Raw genomic sequence first — 20,623 nt, forward strand, 5'->3', positions numbered from 1 at the left:
CCGCGCCCACCCGGTAAACCAAAGACCCGGAACCGGGAGCATCCATAGGTGGTATGTTGCCAACCCCCCTTTCCTGGGAATGTAGCCCCTCCTCCGATTGGGTTTTTACCCAGTCCACCCTCTGTGGGTTGGGTCTGCTTGGTCTGTCCCTGAGCTTGGGGCACTGGGCCCGTATGTGACCTCGTTGGCCACAGCGATAGCAGCCCATATCTCGTGGGTCCCCTTGAGTGGGTCGGAGGGACCTGCCGCTGGATGTTCCCCTTTTGGGGGGGTTCTCCATAGGCCCCCTTTGGGAGGTCCCATGTTGACTCTCTCTCTGCGTTGAGGCAGGCCTGCTCCTTCGAGACTCCTCCCTGCCATCCCCTGCCCGACTGTCCACAAATTGGTCGGCCAGCTGGCCTGCATGCTGCGGGTTCTCCGGCTTCTGGTCCATCAACCACAGCCTCAGGTCGGACGGGCACTGCTCGTACAGGTGCTCCAGTATGAATAGGTCAAGCAGGTCCTCTTTAGTTTGGGCCCCAGCTGTCCACTTGCGGGCATACCCCTGCGCCCGGTTGACCAGTTGTAGGTATGTGACCTCACGGGTTTTACGCTGGCTCCGGAACTTTTTCCGGTACATCTCAGGAGTCAGCCCAAACTCGCGGAGCAGGGCCTGTTTGAACAGTTCGTAGTCCCCTGCCTCCGCCCCTTTCAGTCGGCTGTACACCTCCACGGCTGTGGAGTCCAGTAAGGGGGTGAGAACTGCGATCCTGTCTGCAGGGTCAACCCTGTGCAGCTCGCAGGCATTCTCAAAGGCCGTCAGGAAGGTATCTATGTCCTCCCCCTCCTTACGCCGGGGCAGCAAGTGCTTATCAAAGCTCTTTGTAGGCTTGGGTCCCCCCTCACTCACCGCAGCCGGAGCCTCACTGCTCCTCAGCCGGGCCAGGTCCAGCTCATGTTTACGCTGTTTCTCCTTCTCCTCCCACTCTCGCTGGCGCTGGTTCTCCTCATGTTTACGCTGGTTCTCCTCATGTTCACGCTGTTTCGCCTTCTCCTCCAGCTCTCGCCTCTTTAACTCGAGCTCCTCCCGTCTCAGCTCCCTTTCATATTCCAGCCGCATCCGCTCCACGGATGCCGAGCGTCGCCGGGAGGATCCCCTGCTGGCCGGGGGTGTCACGGTGCCCTCGGTATACACTGGGCTCCTCCCCGCCCTTCCCCTACGCCTAGGAAGGGGGGGTCTCGGGAAGCCCTCGTCCGCCGGCTGACCACTCCCAGCGGGGACAGACACTGGTGCCTGCGCTGCATCTGCCCGGCTGCTTCCCTGAGAGACAGGGCTCCGTTCATTCATGCGGTCTCCCTCCTCCAGCTGGGCAATCAGCTGGTCCTTGGTGCGTCTCCCTGGGTGCAGCCCCCTCTGCTTGCACAGCTCTAGCAGGTCACACTTGCGCCGCTTGGCATACATCTTCCTGCTGACCACTCACAGGCCGGGGTGCTCGCTGCTCCCCACGGTTTCCAGGGGGACCCCTAGTGCACCAGCCCTTCTTGAGGTCACCACCTCTCTGCCAGGGTCGAGCTGCAGACTCCTCCGCCCCTGGGACCGCTCACTGCATCCCCCGGGGGACCCTGTTACTGCAAAGTCCTTCTCACTGGGCACACACTCCCAGGGGTTAATCACCCCTTCGTTTTACTGCTCCCCAGTCACTTACTGCAGGAAGCGCCGTCCACGGGGTGCAGTATCTCCCGCCGCTGCCACCAGTTGTCACGGAGTGTGGGGGAGTCCGGCCCTGCACCCCTCTTCCTGGGACCCACAGTGACTCTCGGCCAGCCAGTAAAACAGAAGGTTTATTGGACAACAGGAACACAGGTTACAGCAGAGCTTGCAGGCACAGTCAGGACCCCTCCACTGAGTCCTTCTGGGCTTTCAGGGTGCTTGGATCCTAGCTAGGATACCCTGAATTCCGCCCACACAGCCCCAAGCCCAAACTCAAACTGCTTCCCTCCTGCCGCTCCCTTCCTTTGTCCCCTTCCCGGGCAAAGGTGTTGACCTTTCCCCTCCCTTACCTAGCTCAGGTTACAGGCTCTGGCATCGTCCATCTCCTAAAGTCCTCCCCTGCTCTCCCACTCCCCACACAGACAGTCCCTACTGCATCACAACTCCTCTTTGAGGGAAGAAGCAGGATGGGGAGAGAGGATTATCTGCCGAAGGATTTAGTTTTGCAAGGCAGCTTGAATAACGAGCAGGCCACCAGATGGCTAGTGTTACCAGCTGAAAAGTTGGTGGGCAACCATATCGAATTCATCTCTGTGCAAATCAACAACATGCTGTGTGGTGTAAGAACGCAGAGTTAGGGCAGCAAATTGGCAGTTTCTGGGCAAAATGCTAAGGATTCCAGGGGCCTGAGCTACTAACATTGGAAGTACAAAATAATCATAATCTGTCTGATGTTTCTCAAAGTTCACTCCAGCCACCCAGTCATTATTCTCTGGATCCCAACAGCAATCCATTCCTGTACCCTATGGTACTGTGCCCAGTTACCTCTGCAGCTCTCTTGGGGCAGCCTTTAGCTTAGAGCCTAGCTTAATTAGTATAATCCCAAATTCGGTCGCAGGTGCTTGTCTATACTTACGCTCCCTAACCAGTGAAAATTCTGTTGTCAAGTTCCTGGTTTAGACAAGGCTTATCCAGGTTATGGGAGAAGGCCATCATGAGAATTCATTTCCCTCTTGACTCCATCGGCTGGCAGCAGGAGACAGCACCTGCTGAGACTGCTAGCATGCCTCCACCTTGCAGAGCCACTGCTTTTCTTTCTCTAGGAACACGTGCTTAAAACTTGTTATTTAGCAGGAAACCTGTATAACCAAAGCTGCTCTACCCAGCCTGAGTGTTAGTGAACAGCAGAACTGGGCAATGAGGGGTCACACCGGATAGAATTCTGCTTATCTGCATTTTAGAAGCATCATGCTCTGGAATTCATTTCTCTCTCCCCATTGTTCTGCACTGCACACTCTTCTCATATCTCACCTTTAAAACCTCCTCTTGGATTTAGCCTCAGGCAAAGGCTAAATCACATTCCCCTCTCCTCCCTGTAATTAGTTTACAAGAACGCTTTTCTCCATTATTACCCCTTTGAAATTACAGCTTCCTTTACCCGCTGGTCTCCTCCTGCCACACTGTGCCTTGCACTCTGCATACACAATTATGCCAAGCCTTTGCTCATTATTTAATCTCTCATTGTAAAGCATTGTGAGACGCTTTGTGTGAAGGATGATAGATAAAAAGTAAATTAAACTGAATTATTGGGCTCTCCAACAGAATTAGAGAGAGTAGATGCAGAGCAATATACAGTGCAGCTCAGGTTCAGGATCTCCCTGAATCATTTGGAAAGCAGAAGCTTCAGTGGCACTTTGAACATGTTCTACAAGACAGCAGTAAAGCTGGAGACCTGGGGATTTATTACACTGTACAGGCTTGGTAGTCTTCCTAACTTTATCCGGGATATAGACTGACCCAGGGATGTTCTAGCTGAGTCAGCTAATGGGAAATCATGAGATGATTTTCAGACAAACTGCCCTTGAAGTCCATGGGAATTTTGCCCAAGGAAGCAGCTCCGGAGGTGGTCCCTGGAGACAGAATTCAAACAAACAACATTCAGGTACTATATGACTTCCTCTTTAGAAAGAGATTTAGTGCAAAAATTTGCAAGGGACTCATGCAGCCCTGGGAAGATGCAGCAACAATCTTAATCCCTACCAACAGGGGGCCATCTAATTCAGAAGTGGGATCAGGTTTGGATTTCTGACACCAACAGCCCAGGTGTAAGGGATAGTGGAGATTCTGCTCAGAGGTGTCAGACTCTGGGCCCAGGCTAAGAAACTTCAGTTTGGATTTTGAAATCCCATAAAGTTTGGGTGTTGAGATTTGGGATTCCAGTCCTGGCTCCTCTCCAGTAGTGACATTGCCCTTATGTTTGCGTTTTTGCTTTCAACACACAGCATAAGCCAACAATGCATCTATTTTATAGTTCTAATAAAATGCTTAATGTGGTTTTATATGGTGTTGGTTCTCTCTTTTCCAGTCATTGATTTTGCTTTTGACCATGATTAATGTGTTTACTGGTGCCCAATTGCATTTTTTATGCATTTCTTCTAGATAAGGAAGTTACTTGCCTTGTAACTGCAGTTCTTGGAGATGTGTGGTCCCCATTTCTAGTCCATCGTGGGGTCTGCACGCAGTCTGTGCACCTGAGACCAGAGAATTCTTGCAAGCTATGTCCATTGGTCCCTGGCTCTGCTTGTGCTCCATGCTGAGGGTATAAGGAGCAGTGCATACGAGTTCCTTCTCTTCTGTGAATCCAGTCATGATCCAAAGCAGAGGGGAACAAGGGCAGGTAGTGGAATACAGATATCAAATCATCATAATCAAATATGCATAGTCTACTGAGGATCATTGCGCTAGCCAGAGTCACCATGGTTGATGGTGTCACAGCAGGCATCATGTAGTGAATTTCCTAGATCTGGCTCAATCCTGCAAATCCATGAATCTCTGGGGTAGACCTGTGCGTGCAGAGCTGTCCCTTGGGTATGGCGAATCGGGGCAACGCTCCTGGCTCCACCCTTTGGGGGGCCCTGCAGGGTGGTGCAATTGGCTGGCGTGGTCAGTCCCGGAAGTGATGGATTCGTCACTTCCACACACCCCCCCACCCCGGATGGCCCTGTGTGCGTGGCTCCAGGTTGGCTTAGGGTGTGCACCCCTTTGCACATTTATGGAGAGACTGGGAGCATGGTGGCCTAGTGTGTCTTTGTCCATCCTGGCAAAGTGCCCAAGAGCATGCAAAGTTGCTGCTGACTATAATGAGCAACTGAAGGAAGGCTAGATGTCTGTCAGATTGCGGCATTTTACACAAAGTCAAAGCACATTATGCTCAAGATTTGGCACTGATAACATATGGAATGCCTCTAGCCACTGCAGGCTTGTCTACAGGAGGGGCCAGATTTCTGACTGATATAGCAATACAGGTAGTACACAGGTTTGATAGATCCTGAACTTTGTCTCAGAGCAAAGATGTTTTTGCCTCCATAAGTGAGATATGGGTTTCATGCAGGAGGTGGTGAGAGTTATTGGAGGATATCCAGTTTGCTGTGACTGAATTCTGCTTACAGCCTAGTTAGATGAACTCATCAGCACTCTCCATGGTACTCAACCCCACTTGCACCAGGGTTCTGGTGGCCTAACTCAGATATTCTGGACTTTTGTTTTCTCCCATGAGACATTCAACCACATAGTGGAGTGTCTTGCAGAGCTTGGAGGGCAGGGCTGATATTCTCTGTCTTCTCCACAAGCAAGGCAGCATCGTAAGCATAGCAAGTACTTCTTGACCAACCTCGAGTCCAATGTATGGAGCAGCAAATCCTAATATCCAGTCGATAGCTCAACAGGCTAGTGTTGGGGCGAGTGCATCCCTGCCGCACGTTGAGGTTGTGTAGAAATGCGGCGAAGGCCATGAACCAACGTGCGTAGTCACACTGGTACCGGTGTGAAGATTTAGCAGATCTGGAACACCTGCTCCTTCCAGCGCAAGCCAAAGTGCTGACCCATCAATCAATCAAAAGCTGCTTTGATGTCAATATATGCCACACAAAGAGGGCAGTTGATTCTCAGTGCTGCTCAGCCAGAAGCTGGAGGATAAGGACAGCATCCGTGGCCAATCATCCAACAGTGAAACTTGATTGCTGTGGATGAGGATGTCTGTTAACAAGCAGCTGCAGCTTACCAAGCAGAATGTGAGCAAAGACTTCTCCAGGGACTAGTAACAATGAGATCCACTTGTAGTTGCCACAGTCAGTGCAAGATCCTTTGCCCTTGTACGGGGCTACTCTCCTGCCATCTTTCCATTCCGCTGGTACTTTGCCTGATGTCCACACTTAAGAATAGTTGATGCAGGCTCATCTGACTGGTTCCTGGGCATTTTTGAACAGCTCACATGGAATATGATTGGATCTGGGCTCAAAATGCATCCCATTACGCTGTCTTAAGGTTTGTCTATACGAACAGTTCATGTTTCAAAGTGGTGCAGATCGAAGTGCAGTAGGGAGCTTTTAGTGCACAGCGGCAGGGTCCATACAGACTGTTAGTGTGGAGCCGGTAGAATGAGGTCAGTTTACACCCCAGCCTGCCTCCCACTGTTTGTATAGACAAGCCCTTAGTGGGTGAGATGACAACTAGTGGCTAGTCTCAGCAACTATAACAGCCTGTTATTTACTTACAGTTAAAGGAGTCCCCTGTTTAGCTCATGTGGTCGGAGCAGATGCTGACAATCACCATTTCTGGCTGTTGTGTCTGTAAACATACAGCCGCAGATTTGGAAAGCCACAAGGGATTTAGGCACATAGCTCCCAATAGTTTTCACAGGAATTGTCTCCAAATCCCCTATATCAGCTTTGTAAATCTCAGCCTCATAACTAGCCCCTGTAATCACGGTTTTGCTGCAATTGCTAAGTACAGGATAACCTCTCCAATCCCAACCTGAGCTCCCACAACCACCTGGTGCAGCAGCATCAGTTGGTGGCAATGGCCTACCATTCAGCTGTGGGCTCCTGTTCAGACTGGGGCTGTCAGGTGCACGTACCGTACAACAGCTTGTTCAGTTACTGCTCTGCTTGGGATGTCGTTCCCAGGGATTGCCGTGTGAACCATGTTTGCTGCTTTACAGAAGTCTCTGTCTTTGCTTTGTACCTCGCACGGTGCTAACAACAACCTGAAATCTCAAAGCAAGGAAGAGCTGATGCAGCAGTGACACCACGGCGAGGAAGAAGGTTTTGCTATTTGCCACACTAGTTACTGCAGCTCTTCTCTTTGCATCTCTGAAGCACTGAGGAAATGTACAAGTCAACTACACATTTAGCAAATCCTGCCCCTCAAACATGCTTAGTGCTAAAGGGACAATGGAACCAAACACTCTATTGCCAGAGACCAGTCATCCCTGCGCACATGCAGTGATCCACAGTATGTTGCCACTGAATGCAGACCAATCCCCCTCTATTAAAGTAAAACTGTGCCCATTAGGTGCAGACCTGCACTGCAGGCAGTGTGGAGTGGCCAGTGCCCCAGCGCCAGTTCCAAGCTACAGTGCCAGGGAGATGCAATGCCTCCCTGTTGTACCACCTCGTACTAGGTTGTAAAGTGCATGCCCCTCAGTGGCAGGCCAGTTCTGCTAGCTCAAGTACAGGAGCAAGGGCTGTGACCTCACCTTTTCCCAACCAACAAGGCACAGTCAACCTGCACAAGGATCAGCCCTGATCTGGCCGGTAAGGCATAAAACATCCATCTAATGACTGTTGCATCTGCAAATGAGAGCTACTGCTGCATGTGCCATTGCACACCCCAGCTTTGGAAAACCAGGCCTTCTGCTCAGTTTCCTCCTGTGTCACACGAGGTTAACACTCAGCACAGGGTATTCTGAAGCTAAGGGTATGTTTTCGCTGCCAGAAAGGAGTGTTTGTACAGCAAAATAGCTAACACTGGTGAGTCATCTCACCGTAAAATCCTAGTGGAGACAGGACAAAAGGAGTTTTTACCTTGATGTGGCTTGATGAGGTCAACAATGTCCCCCCTACAGCAAGGTAAAAAAACCTCTCTTTGCCTTGAACACGAGGATTTTACAGCAGGACGCCTGGCTTGCTGTAAAAGCAACAGTGAAGTCATGGCCTTAAAGCAACTGGTGTTTGCCAAATGCTTTTGGCTCCTCAGCAGAAAGATGCTGTAAACAGGTGAAGTATTATGGCAATTGTAATGTCAGGGAATGACTGATCACACAGCAAGGAGCCAGGGGAAATTATTCCCTCTCAGGAGCACATCAGTAGAAACACACTCTGGCTCTAGCACAGATGCTGTGTATGGGGGTGGGGGTGTGAACTTCCTGCTGCCTTACTGTGGATGAAAGAGACTTGGAAGTTTTTTTCTGCTTGTTTTTTAGCTCAGGAGTATCATGAATGTCAAGTCTTCTCTTGTTTTGCCATAGGACAAGAGGAGAACAGGGGCAGGAGCTTTCTTAGCCCTTAACTGATAGGCTGGGGGCGGGTGGGCGGTTGAATCTCTCCTTCCAAGCATATGAGCTAACTAGATGTTAACAAAAACAAAGGCCTGGATCTTGCTTTTGTCCTGCACCCACATAGCGAGGGGCTCTAACGTTGCTATAGCCAGCTTCAAGACGACCCTCCTCGTGCAAGGATGTCAAACAAGAGCGGAAAACAAGCAGATTTGCCTCCATAATCCATTATACAGCAGCAGAAAGGAGACATCTTCCCTGTACACTCTCCACAGCAACATACCACCTTTTGTGCACCACACACCACCTTCTGCAAGTCACCACTAACTGATGTCAAGGGAAAAAGCCAAAACACTTCTAAAAGAACATTCTCTTAAATGAAAGCCAATGCAACACTAACCATCTGGCCCCCTCCCACCCCAGTTCAGGACCCCATGTCATGTGAGTCATGTGGCCATGGGCTGGGTCTGAGCTTTGCCCCTCCAGCCATTCTGGAATCCAGTCAGCTGTCTCCCTAATGATGCAAACACCCTGATGAAGGGACAGCAAGAGAGAAAATGTTTGTCCTTATCACCTCTTCTGAAGTGGAGCCATTTGCAAAGACTCAGTAGGAGAGTTAAGAGTGGAAGAAGCGACTGTCTGTCCTTATTAACTCGTGAGGTCCAGGTGGACCTAACAAAACATTCATAGAATGATCCACTCTGAGCACACCGAGCTGGGACCCAGTGCTCAAGGCTCAGAAAACAGGAGGTGGGTGAAGCATATAAACATTTCTCTCACGTCAAATAACCAGAAGAAAATGTACTTGGCGGTTGCTACTTTTCAGAGGTCCCTTTGCTAAGAGTGAAAGTATTTGTGCTTAAAAAAATAGTTTCCTTCACAGCTCAGCTTCCCATGCAAGAACTGGCTGCAGAGAAGTCCTAGTTCTGTATTTGGGACATCAGCCTGGTGCCATTGTGTCTGAAACTAGGACGTCACAAATACAGCATGATTCATACCTCTGCCACAGGATCAGAGGGAGGCAATGCTGGCTTGAATGGCAACCAGCAAACCCAGGAAGGAAAGCTCTGTCAAGGATCTGAAAGCATGCAACCCTGTAAACAAGAGTGTGCGCGGTTTGGCAATTTCCGAAGAAGGAAGATCCTTGTTGAAAGCACAGAGACCAACAAACTCTTTGGCATGATGACAGCAACAAATGGAGACAAGAGAATTATGTATTGTAGGTAACCTGCCATTACTTACCATACTGAGGGTGGCTTTATCCCAAGGACTGAGGCTCAGATATTTTCTCTGGCGTTCCTGAAAGTAAATGGCACAAGAGGTTTCATTTGGGGCTAGAAGTGCTCATTTTAGATTTGGAGAAATATAGGAGAGGCTTGTTGCATGCCAAAAAGCCAAGCAGGACTTTCTACCTCTCATTGAAGGGAGAGATGTAAGTGGTAGGGCAAGATTAACTGCCCTCTACTCCCAAATCTACCCCTCACCAATGTTCTCACTCTAATGGCTTGATGTCCAGATGTCAGCTACTACCTGCTCCTGCACAAAGGGTCCAGAAGTGTCAGAGCGTTTCTTTCCACCTTGTTACTGTGATTATTTATTGCTCAATTTTCCTAATTAGTATTCACTCTGCTGCCACTGGCATTTGTGCCAGGCAGCTGTAGAGCAGAGAGGGTCTCAATACTCATCTGGGAGCCTGGAGCTACTGGGTTATCGCCCAGACTCCTTCAACGGTCTGGCCCAAGGCACAACCTCTCTGCTCAGTTTCCCTGTCTGGAAAATGGGGATAAATACTACTGCCCGGTCTGTCTGCTGGGAGGGAGGAATTTTTAAGATTAAAATAGCAGGATGAACAGCGACCCTGCATGAACTGACAGGTGCTCGTTGTACAGAGAGACTGCATGAGCACAAGGCAATTTCTTCCCTACCCCATAGTCGGCAATGCTCTGGTGTGGAATCCCAGTCCCCAGCGTGCTCCCAAGCATCCCACTGGACAGAATGCTCCATCCAGCTGGAGAATAGGAGAGATTTTGGCTGGCATTGGACAGCAAGCTAAATGCAAGACTGAATTCTAGAGAACAGGCCAAACTCAGGGGTGGCAGGTGTAACATGTCAGATGCAAGTGGCTAAGTCATGCATTCCAAGCGTTGTCAGGAAAGATGCAGCCTACAGCATTCGGGGATTTTGTCCGGTGCAAAATTCAGAGCCAATGGGGGCTGTGCCTTCCTACACCAGAGCAGAACTGGGCCCCTAGGAGGCTTGGGAATGGTCTGGGTGCAAGGTGAAGTGCATGAGGGTGGCTGGATTTATTTTACATCCTCTTTTTAGTGGCTGTTCTAGCTACACCTTCTTGCTGGTGGGTTCCTCTTGTTTTGCATCCAACAGCTTGGTCCAAGTTACACACAGCATCTAACACCCACCTTGCTTCATCAGTGCTAAAAACTGGCTTGGGAACCCCCACAACAGGTACATGTGCTTACTCCAAGCTGTATTTGGCCCTAGGATTGTGAAATAATCCCCTCCCCCACAAAAAAAACCTCCAAACCAAAGAACTCCTTCAGTCTAAGAAGTTTGGAGGTGGAAGTGAGGGCTAGGTGCATGAAAAGTTTTGCTTGAATGGAAAAATGCCATTTTAAATGTCTCTCTCTGGTGGATCCAGCAGAGCAACACTCCCTGGCTTCTAACTGCCTGGTTCATCACTCTGAAAGGCACTTCCCTCACTGATATGCCCAGACCAGCCAACTGGGAACACAGACAGGACTGGGTAAGGAAGCCTGTGCCATGGTTGTTGCGGCTAGCCAGGGACCTCTTCCCTTCCTGTGCACTAAGAAGCCTCTTCCACCAGCACTTGCTGTGGAACCTCATGGGCTGGGGGAGAACATTACAGTAGCAATGAAACATACAGCAGTGCCCCTTTGTCATGCTTTGGCCATGGATCAATACAGGATGGGAGATAAAGCTGTCATCCGGCTTCAGGGAGTTTACCTGGGCAGGCAGGCAGGCAGACACACACACACTTTTTTTCCCCCCAAAGCCGTTCTGACTAATGGCTGCCTATGGTTCTGAATTAGAATGAGCCTTTCAAAGCCCTGGTGTTGCTCTTCAGATACCATCTTCAACAGAGCACCACGTGAGAAGACGTGTAGGCCCATGTACTTTGCTGCCCACTAAGTGCTGTGGGACACACGTGTCCTGTGCACGCCAGTCCCATGGAACTGAGGTACCCCTGCTAACTCTTGTGGGGGAGGCATGGACAGGTGGAGTTTGGAGGGAAAGTGAAGAGGGAGAGAGAGCAAGAGAGAAACCCTCCCACACACACACTTAACGAAGATACTAAATGTCAAAATATCCTGGCGTGCTAATCATTTAGGACCCAATCCAGTGAGGTGCTCAGTGTGTCCAACCCTTGTGGTCTTCATGGGGACAGGAAGGCAACTCAGCACCTTGCCAGACAGGGCCCTCAGGAGCAGAGAACCCCTCTGGCTTTCCGTACCTTCCTGCTGAAAGAGGAGAAGGGGTCCAGGCGCTCTTCGTACTGGGTGGAGTAGCGGAGCTCCGTGTCGTCACTGCTGCTACCCTACAGGAATCAAACAAGAAGTTAGGTTCCTTCTTCTCTGCTCACAGCTGGGCTGGGTGGCACAAGACTTACTTTCTACCCAGTCCTTTCCTGGGGGTAGATGGCTCCCTGCAGCACTGTTCACCCACTGGAGATCTCCATTTCTGGGGTGAGCCATGGACTCTACATTCATTCCCAAGCAACGGGGAAGCAGAAGACTTAGCCAGGCAACTTTCTTTGCTCACCCTAATTTATTTTTGTAATTAAAAGGGGCACCTTAATTAATTAAGGGCATCCCACCAAGTTTCTTGCCCTTTGCACACATGCATACATATTTAGGCTGGAGAACTTAAAGGAGACTTTATAAATCTGAGCATGAGAAATGTTTTAAGTGGATTCAGCATCCTACCCTATAAATGTTCGGTTCATTTCTTTAGGCAGAAGCACAGGAATTGATACTGGGCTGGAACACTGAGCCATTGCAAACTGGTGGTAGATACAGCAATACTTATACACCTCTAAGGGCTTGGGTGATCTTATCCCCGCTTTACAAATGGGGAAACCAAGGCACGGAGACATTAAGTGACTTGCCCAAGGTTATGCAGAGAGGGCCTGATTCTCCCCTGCCTGGCCCCCAATGATAGTCACTGACCCCAGTGCAGAGTGGGTGTAAAATGCTTCCTAATCAGAAGAGCAACTCCTTGCACAGACATGAGTAACTGGGCAATGGGGAAGCAAGACTAGAATCCAAGGCCTTGGCTACACTGGCGCTTTACAGCGCTGCAACTTGCTCGCTCAGGGGTGTGAAAAAAACACACTCCTGAGCGCAGCAAGTTACAGCGCTGTAAAGTGCCAGTGTACACAGTGCCCCAGCATTGGGAGCGTGGCTCCCTGCGCTGCAAGCTAACCCCCATGGGGAGGTGGAGTACGTGCAGCGCTGGGAGAGCTCTCTCCCAGCGCTGGCGCCGCGATCACACTCGCACTTCAAAGCGCTGCCGCACTTTGGAGTTTCGAGTGTAGCCAAGCCCCAAGTCTCCTGGCTCCAAGCCCCCTCCCATCACCCCAGACAATCCCTGCTCAACTACACACATGGTGGTAGCCTGTGCAATTCTGTGCATAGGGTAAAAACTGAGTCCTACCGCTGAGCTGATCAGTGCTCCAAAGTTGGACTTGTCTACTCAAGCAAAGCAGAAAAGGCCATTTAAACAAAACCCTTTTGTTTACCAGCAGTTTTGTGTTTCCTTTGTTCCTGTTTTAGGTAAATAACAGCATCTTACACCACCCACCTCCTCAGCTGCATGATGGAACAATGAAGTCAGAATTATCTGTTTGCAACACCACAGAATGTTCTTGCCATGGAAATGCTTAGGATGTCACAAATCCAGCATATGATCCCTGATGGATCAGGTAAGAGGGAGAGCGGAGCTCAGGGGGAGGAAAGCACTAGTTAAACATACATCTATTAGTAGCCAAAAGGGCAAGGGAAATTGTGAAAAACCCCTGGAAGGGGGTGAGAGATGTAGATCTTATTTAAGCACGTTATGTTCTCAAGCAAGGTACATTCTGATCTCAAGTTTTTCCCAGTATGGAAGTCTCCATTTCATAACCTTATAACCAGCTCTGGATTAAACTCACAACGAGCACTTCTTGAAAGCCCTATGTGAGGCTACAAGTCTGCAAACTGTGCTCCAGCTTATTAAAATATCATCCGGATTCCAAGCCCGCTTACTGATTCCTCCTCAAACCACCCTGAAAACAACATTTGATGTACCCAGGAAAAACAATGACCTCCTCCAAAGCGTTTTAGCTCATACAAACAGTGCATAGTGTGGACACAGAGTCAGTACAATGCATTGGATCTTAGGGCGTGTCTGAATGGATAATTTCCATGTATTGATATGCGTACATTTACTGATTTGGTGCTAACTTTTCATGCTTTGGTTCCATTTGCTGCTCTTGCTTTTGGATTTTCCCACTTTTTTCTTTGCCACTGGGGGGTTTAAGTAGGCTTAAAACACAGGAACTAAAAATGTAGTATCCCCTACGGTGCTGAAGTTTGATGCTCTGTCAACATGTTCTATTTATGCATTGGTGTCTTATGATTCCATATCTGCATGCCTCAAGCATTAATTATGAGGGTGCATCATATTTACAATGCTGCTGATAGCCAGCTGTCCGCTATTTTTCCATCTCTGCAATGTCTTTGTCATCATACAATTTTAAAATTATGATGTTGACCTTTAAAATGTCTTTCAAGACTTATTACTACATGTTCCTTGTTGTTCTGCCCAGTCATCCAACCACGATCTCGTGGTTCCTTCTCAGCAGGGTAAATCCCAAGTTGAATGAACCTTTAGTCAAGTGAATATGCCCCTATGTTCTGGAAAATGATACACAGGCCACTGCATCTCATAGTCCTTGGCTTAGATTAGATCCCAGTTTAGGGCTCATGCATTCATTACATGCATGCCTTATTTTATGGTCTTTGATTATTATTTTTAACCAGTCACATGTCTCATTAGGTTCTCTATGTTGTCACCCTCCATGTTAGTTTGCAGTACATGATTCGTGGCTCCTTGTGCAATTAGGATGATATTCTGGTGTAGTAAATACAGAGATACACTCTTCCATTTTAATAGGAAAAGTAAACAACAGCATAAGGCCCAACCCAGTTCATCCCTTATGAGATTAATCAGAGATGCTCAGGATTAGGTCTTTAATATATACAGAACCTTCCTCCAGAAGGATCCCAAAGAAATTTAAGATATTGATCCATAACATGGATTCAGTTCACCCACTATTGAAATGCAGCCACCTCTGGAGTGAATCATAGCATTTGTAGTACAGCACAGACCACCACCAGGCAGCAGGTCAGGACAAGAAGCGGATTTTTAGGACAGCTTTCCTGCAATACATCTGTTTTCATTTTAGAGCTGTTACAAAAGGTCTGGACATGACTGGACATTTCAGCTTGGAAGACGCAGCTACCATGAAAAGCTCTTCAAATGTCAGCTTATGCAGTTTGCTTAACAGTTGTGATAGGGTCTCTTTGGCCATTGGCATTGGAGGGAGATTTCTGCGTATTAAAATCCCATCTGTGTGCCAAGGGAGAGAGTCCTCATACATCAGATAGTCTAGCAAGCATCAAGGAGAGGAGATGATGTTTGAGTACTGTTTGAGCAGTGACATTTGAGTATTGTGTGGCTGTGTACACCTTTACGCTGTTGTTTCATGTTTGTGTATTACAGAGAGGCTTATTCTCTCTCTTGTTATGCGCTTTAGCCTCTCTGCTTTGGAGTATGACAGACCCACACCATTGCTGGTATATGAAAGGTCAGTGGCTAGCACCTTGAAAAGGAGAGGAGCTCTCCCTGCTGGCCAGAAGGGGTTCCGTAAGAGGCACGATAGAGTTTCTAGTTCAGTATAGCAGGAGAGGAGTGATTCTCTGTCACCCGTCATCACTTGCAATTGCATATGAAAAACAAAAATCAGTTGCCATTCTGATGTAGCGTGCAGGGGAAGGTGCAGAAAACTGGTGACTAATGCACATGGAACAAAGCCTTTTGTCACGAACTGTACTCTCAGAGGTCGCCACTCCACAGTTCCTGAGATCAGTGAGTTGAATGAGCATATTGTTTTGTGAAAGGGAGCACGTGCCACATAAATCTCTTTGTTAAATTCCTCAGTGCAACTCTTACATGTGCTGGGACGCAAGAATGAGTCACTTTTTTTTTTGACACAGGCTGAATTATTTCTCAGACTCTGAATAATTTCAGGAGTTATTTGTTTAACTCTTTGGTGCCTGGCCAGTCAGGAGCAACTGTGACCCCACAGGTGAAGAACAAGTGTGTGAACACCAAAGCATATTGCACTGGCACCTTGTGGCAGGAAATGCCAACTCTTGGCCTCAGAGGGTATCTCCATCAGTGAGATGTTTAAAACCAGACATTAGCGATTATACTGGAGGGAGATGGGGTGTGTGACCTAAGGTGTAGAGGATAATCCTGAAGCAGCAGGGACATGGCCCAAGTGGCCTGATACTGTAGATCTTTTCCATCTCCAATTTCTATGCTTCTGAGTCTTGCATGTAGGATTTATAGGGGCAACTTTCTATCAAGCTACTCCACACAAAAGGGATAAGGTGATCTACAGACAGTATTATGGCATTATATGGCTGTCCCCAATCATGGAATGTTTGGACTACCCAAAGCCTAGGAACTGGACAGGCAGGAGAGGTAATTAGTATGCTCTAATGTGGTTTTAGGCACGGGTCAAGCAGATGTGAGTAAAAAGATTGTGTCATCCCTTTGCAAATGAACAAAGATAGTTACACATATTTTCCAGTTCCCCAGTACAGTGGATCTCAAAGAATGCGGACGCATTACCCTCCAAGGGACAACAGCTGAGATAGAGACAGGCTCCATACTCACCCGGCCAGGGTAGCTCTGGAGGAACTTGATCTTTTCATATAGCTTGATATTATCAGCTCTCATGTTGTCCAGTTCACTTTGGAGAGCGTGCATTGTGTGCTGCATCATGCGGTTCTCCTGCAACACACAGAACAAACGCCGCTAGCTGGAGGGCCCAGCGTTTGCAGATTCTTTGGGAAGGGAATTGGGGATTTAACTTGTCCTATCGCAGAAATAAAATCCCCTCCAAACCATTGTGTATGCTGCTGGGCTGAGTCCAGCAGAGACAAAGCACAGGTGCAATCAGCAAAGGGTTTGCCTCCAAGGAGGGTACTTCCAACCACAGATCAAAATGAATTAGTATAAACAAAAATAGGAAGAGAGAACTATTCCCACTTGGGGTTCAATGCAGTCCTAATGGACTTCAACCCTAAGAAGTGCAATAACTGCCCAGAAATGCACAGCTGGGAGTGTCTTTTTACCATCATATTAATCTCTAACTCTTATGTAGCACTTATCAGTAGATCTCCAATTGTTTTAAAGGAGGTCAGTATCATTATCCCTGTTCTACAGATGGGGAAACTGAGGCATAGAGATGGGAAGTGACTTTCCCAAGGTCACCCAGCACACCAATGGCAGAGACAGGGATAGAACCCAGGCCCAGCATTCCAAAGTCAGGTCTTTGTAAGCGGCCGAACATACCGCTTCTAATTCTTGGTTCCTTGTACGGAAGCGCTCCCTCTGACTGGAGATGATGGACAACAGGGAATCCATCTGCCCTTCGGGAAGTGGAGTGCTGGGAGATGATGGAGGATAACCTAGGAAGCAGAGCTAACTGTGAGAGACCATCCTCAGTCAGCAGACATTCAAGGAAGATAAATAACACACGGCACTTCTATGGCACCTTCCACCGGAGGGTTTAAAGGACTTCACTGATGGCTAATTAATGAAGCTGGATGGAAAAACTTAGAAAAAACATTTTTCTCTCTCAGAATTTGCCAATTCACTGGAATTGAAATGTTTTGCAGAGATGGTTCAATTTCTACAAAACTCCTCTGGAAACCGTTAGGGTTCCGATAAAAACCTGCCCGGTTTCCTACCAGCTGCTCTGCCCAGGTTCCCAGCAGCCCTGGCTCTCAGGTTCCCTGGTTCTTGCCAGCTCAGGGTGCCCTGCTACTGGGAAGTGCCCCAGGCAGACCTGGAGCCGAGATTCCCAGTATTGCTAGGTGGAGAATGGTAATTCCAATACATGGAGAATTTTGAACATTTTTTTTCATACCAAATTGGAATGAAACCAAATTTTTAACATTTAAAATCCTCTGGGAAAGGGAATTACTGTTCACTGGCCAGCTCTAATAATTAATCAAAACTTAATTCTCCCCCGAGGTAGGTGTTGTTATCCCTACTGTATGGGGCCAACTAATCTCTACACACTTTAGGGGGACATTTTCCCAAAGGCAACCCCATTGGCCCTGTTAGGGGAGAGGGTCTGGTCACTCGCCAGCAGCGCCTGCTCACAACGTGCTGATTCCCAGCAATCCCTGGCTGTCCTGGTCACACTCCCTATCCAGGGAATCTCCCCCACTTTCTGGGCTGCATTGACCCTCCTCCTGTGGCAGGGCAAAGGTCTCTTCAGCCCCTTCTCTGTCCCTCTCCAAAGCCTGTGAAATGGTGCCAAGCACTTTATTCTTTTCACCTTAGCCCAACAAAGTGCCTCCTTTTCATCCCTCTTCAAAAATTCATTGGTTGCTTGCTGCACTAAAACCACCGTTTATTTCCTGTGCCTGGGACTGGGAACTGCATCGTGAAGCTGCACAGAACATGCCCGGCTGTGGCTGGGGTTAGAACTCATGTGAGTATGTAACCCCACTGGATGGCCGTCCCCTCCAATGGCCTCGTGAATGAGGTCAGGCATCTCTAGGGTTTACACAGGACAGCAGAAGATAAATATGTCCTAGAAGGCAGCGACTCAGCTAGTCTGCACAGTGGAGCTATTCATAGCAGCAGGATGGGTGGCTTCAGGTTGTTTTTGCTTGGTGGAATCGTTGCCATGATATTGTTTATCATTCTACATAAAAACCTTTCTAAACAAAAAGGAAAGGAAATGGGTTCTTTTCCAGTGGAGCCAACAGTCATCATTTATTTGATTCATTTTCTCCTACAGCCCTTACAGCAAACAGCAAATGTAAAGGAAACATTTAGTTCTCTGGCTCTGGAGAGGATTCACTCTGGAATGATCAAAAGTTGAAGCACGGGATATTTTAATTTCGGTCTGAATTCTATGTGTATTTGAAAGGAACAGTGAAGCGGCTACAGGGGGAACTGATCTGCTATATTGTCTAGGGCTGTACTTTAGGGAGAAAATATCAGGAGAATCAACAGTCAGTGACTCTGTGCAGTGAGAACCAATCGTTTTTGATAGCCAGGCCATGTAGTTAAACCCTTCCCAAGACTGTCAGCATTTGCTCTTCAACAAGGCAAATCTGCTACAATAGACTAGTGACAGGGCGGGAATGAACCTCTGCATGCAGGTGTGATTTGGGAAGAGACTGTCGGGGCACTGACACAAACTGCTGGAAGCACTGCAGCAAGAGGGTGAAGGAACAATGGCTAACAAGGGTTGATTTTGAGGGATGATCTCCTTGAAAGTTAACAGGAGATGGAAGTGCTCAACACTCCTGAAAACCAGGCCCAAGGAGAGTTTAACAAAAGGTCTGTACCTACTTAGGAATTCATGGCTGTTATGTTGCACACCATGGCAACCGTGAGAATCAGGATAGAACTCTGATTCTTCAGCTCTGAAAGCACAGGTCCCGACCATTAAGGTAATGGAGAATCCCTACCAGCTGTCTGCAGTAGAATGCCTCAGCAAACCTCGGCACACTCTTGAACTGGATCTCCCATAACACAGGTACTTCCCTTGCATGGTTAACATACTACTTACAAATGTGACTCAGTTAGGTGCTCAGCAAGTTCAGTGTCTGATGTATGCAGGGTCGGCTCTAGCATGGCAGGCAGGCTGCCTTCAGCGGCATGCCTGCAGGAGGTTCCCGGTCCCGCGGATTCGGCGGCTTGCCTGCAGGAGGTCCAACGGTCCCGCGGCTTCAGCATACCCGCTGCCGAATTGCTGTCGAATCTGTGGGACCAGCAGACCTCCGCAGGCAAGCCGCCAAAGGCTGCCTGACTGTCGCCCTCACAGGGACCGGTAGGGTGCCCCCTGTGGCTTGCCCCCCAGGCACGTGCTTGGAGCGCTGGTGCCTAGAGCCACTGCTGGGCGTATGGACCCCATAGATAGTATGTAAAGTGATCTTCCATAGCTCCAGCGTCTGTGCTGAGCTCCCTGGAACACACAGCTCCCAAACAGCAAAACATGAACTGGACTCAGTCCAGACTCTTACCATAAAAGCGAGCTGTAGCTTCCTTAATGGGGTCTGGAATCATCTCTAGACTGTGAACAGCAGCACCCTGAGTGGAGAAATCAGATGTGAATAGGAACTCTTAGTGTAGGTGAGTAGCACGGTCTGAAGGTAAGGAAACCCCACAGCTGATCAGAGCAATAGTTCATCAAATGCAGTCTCTTGTCCCAGCTTTGGACCATACCAGGTTCTTTGGTGGTGATTTTAAGATTATGCTTTCCTATATTCTGGGAACAAGGGCTACAAATTACAGCATTCCTGGGGCAGTTCATGGGCTGAATTGTGGAAATGACGATGGGTCAAAGTTCTGACTTCCTGCCCCAGAGACATTTTCATTGCATCGACACCGGTGGCTGTACCCAGTGCTTCAGTCCAGCCAGCAGCATTAAGTTTCAACCCGCCTAAAAGGCCTGAATATAAATATGCAAAGAAGCAGAATGCAGGCGGGCTCTGAAATAGCAGAAGCCAGAAGCATTCCTGAGAGCTCAGGGAGAACTGGAGTTCGGGGTGACGAGAACGTCAGAATGGAAACGAGGAGAGCAAACGTGGCCGTAACATGTCTAGCCCAATAAGGGAGGGCTGGACAAGGAAAAAGGCACCTCTGTCCAAATCTCAAACCTGAACCTTTTCTTAATGGTAGGATACATTTTGGTTTAAGTTCCTCCTTTCTGTTTTCCCAGTAGGCTTCCCCATCATTGCTGAAATCCATCTCAGAGTCTCAGAAGTTTTGCCAACCCCTCCAGGGTCCTAGTGGTGGCCCTCAAGTCTTGTGAGGAATGGGAACACTCTCGAGTTGGGTATAAGGAGCCAGAGATGAATTCTGGGGTCTAGGGAAACTAGAGCAGGGAATATTTTGATAGATCAGCTAACTCAGCAAAGAGAATGAAGAATTGAGAGCCCAGCTTGGAGCAGCACTGAGGTTTTTAAGGCTCATGGGAGTGGGATTATGGAAAAGATGTTGAGGGATGTGATGTATCTGGGATAGTAGAAGGGGAAGGAGAAGGGGTGGAAGGCAGAGAAGTGGGGGAGAGGAAAAGGAACTGAATGCAAATAAAGCTTTTGTAATCAACAGAGCCGACGAGCGGGGAGAGGGAGAAGCCGGTACAAATTATCGGGGCCTGGCAGTCCGGAAGGGGGCCTGGGGCCCAGCTTCCCCGGCCCTGTTTAGCTGGTCTGCCCCTGCTGGGTGGCCTGAAAAATTGTTTTCACTGGGGCCTGAAC

At 48.7% G+C, this 20,623-nt stretch overlaps 1 protein-coding gene across 1 annotated transcript in view; it reads right to left on the reverse strand.

Annotated features, from left to right (window-relative positions):
- The window catches only part of CUX1 (cut like homeobox 1), a 401,218-nt gene that overhangs the window by 16,251 nt on the left and 364,344 nt on the right, over positions 1-20,623 (reverse strand). The window contains exons 16-20 of the mRNA XM_050929095.1: positions 19,385-19,451; positions 16,689-16,804; positions 16,008-16,124; positions 11,515-11,598; positions 9,267-9,323 (exon numbers count right to left, since the gene is read on the reverse strand). Coding sequence (XP_050785052.1) covers positions 9,267-9,323; positions 11,515-11,598; positions 16,008-16,124; positions 16,689-16,804; positions 19,385-19,451 — 441 coding nt within the window. The remainder of the gene's footprint in view (positions 1-9,266; positions 9,324-11,514; positions 11,599-16,007; positions 16,125-16,688; positions 16,805-19,384; positions 19,452-20,623) is intronic.

The sequence above is a fragment of the Gopherus flavomarginatus genome, chromosome 19 (assembly GCF_025201925.1).
Source record: "Gopherus flavomarginatus isolate rGopFla2 chromosome 19, rGopFla2.mat.asm, whole genome shotgun sequence".
Classification (NCBI taxonomy): domain Eukaryota; kingdom Metazoa; phylum Chordata; order Testudines; family Testudinidae; genus Gopherus; species Gopherus flavomarginatus.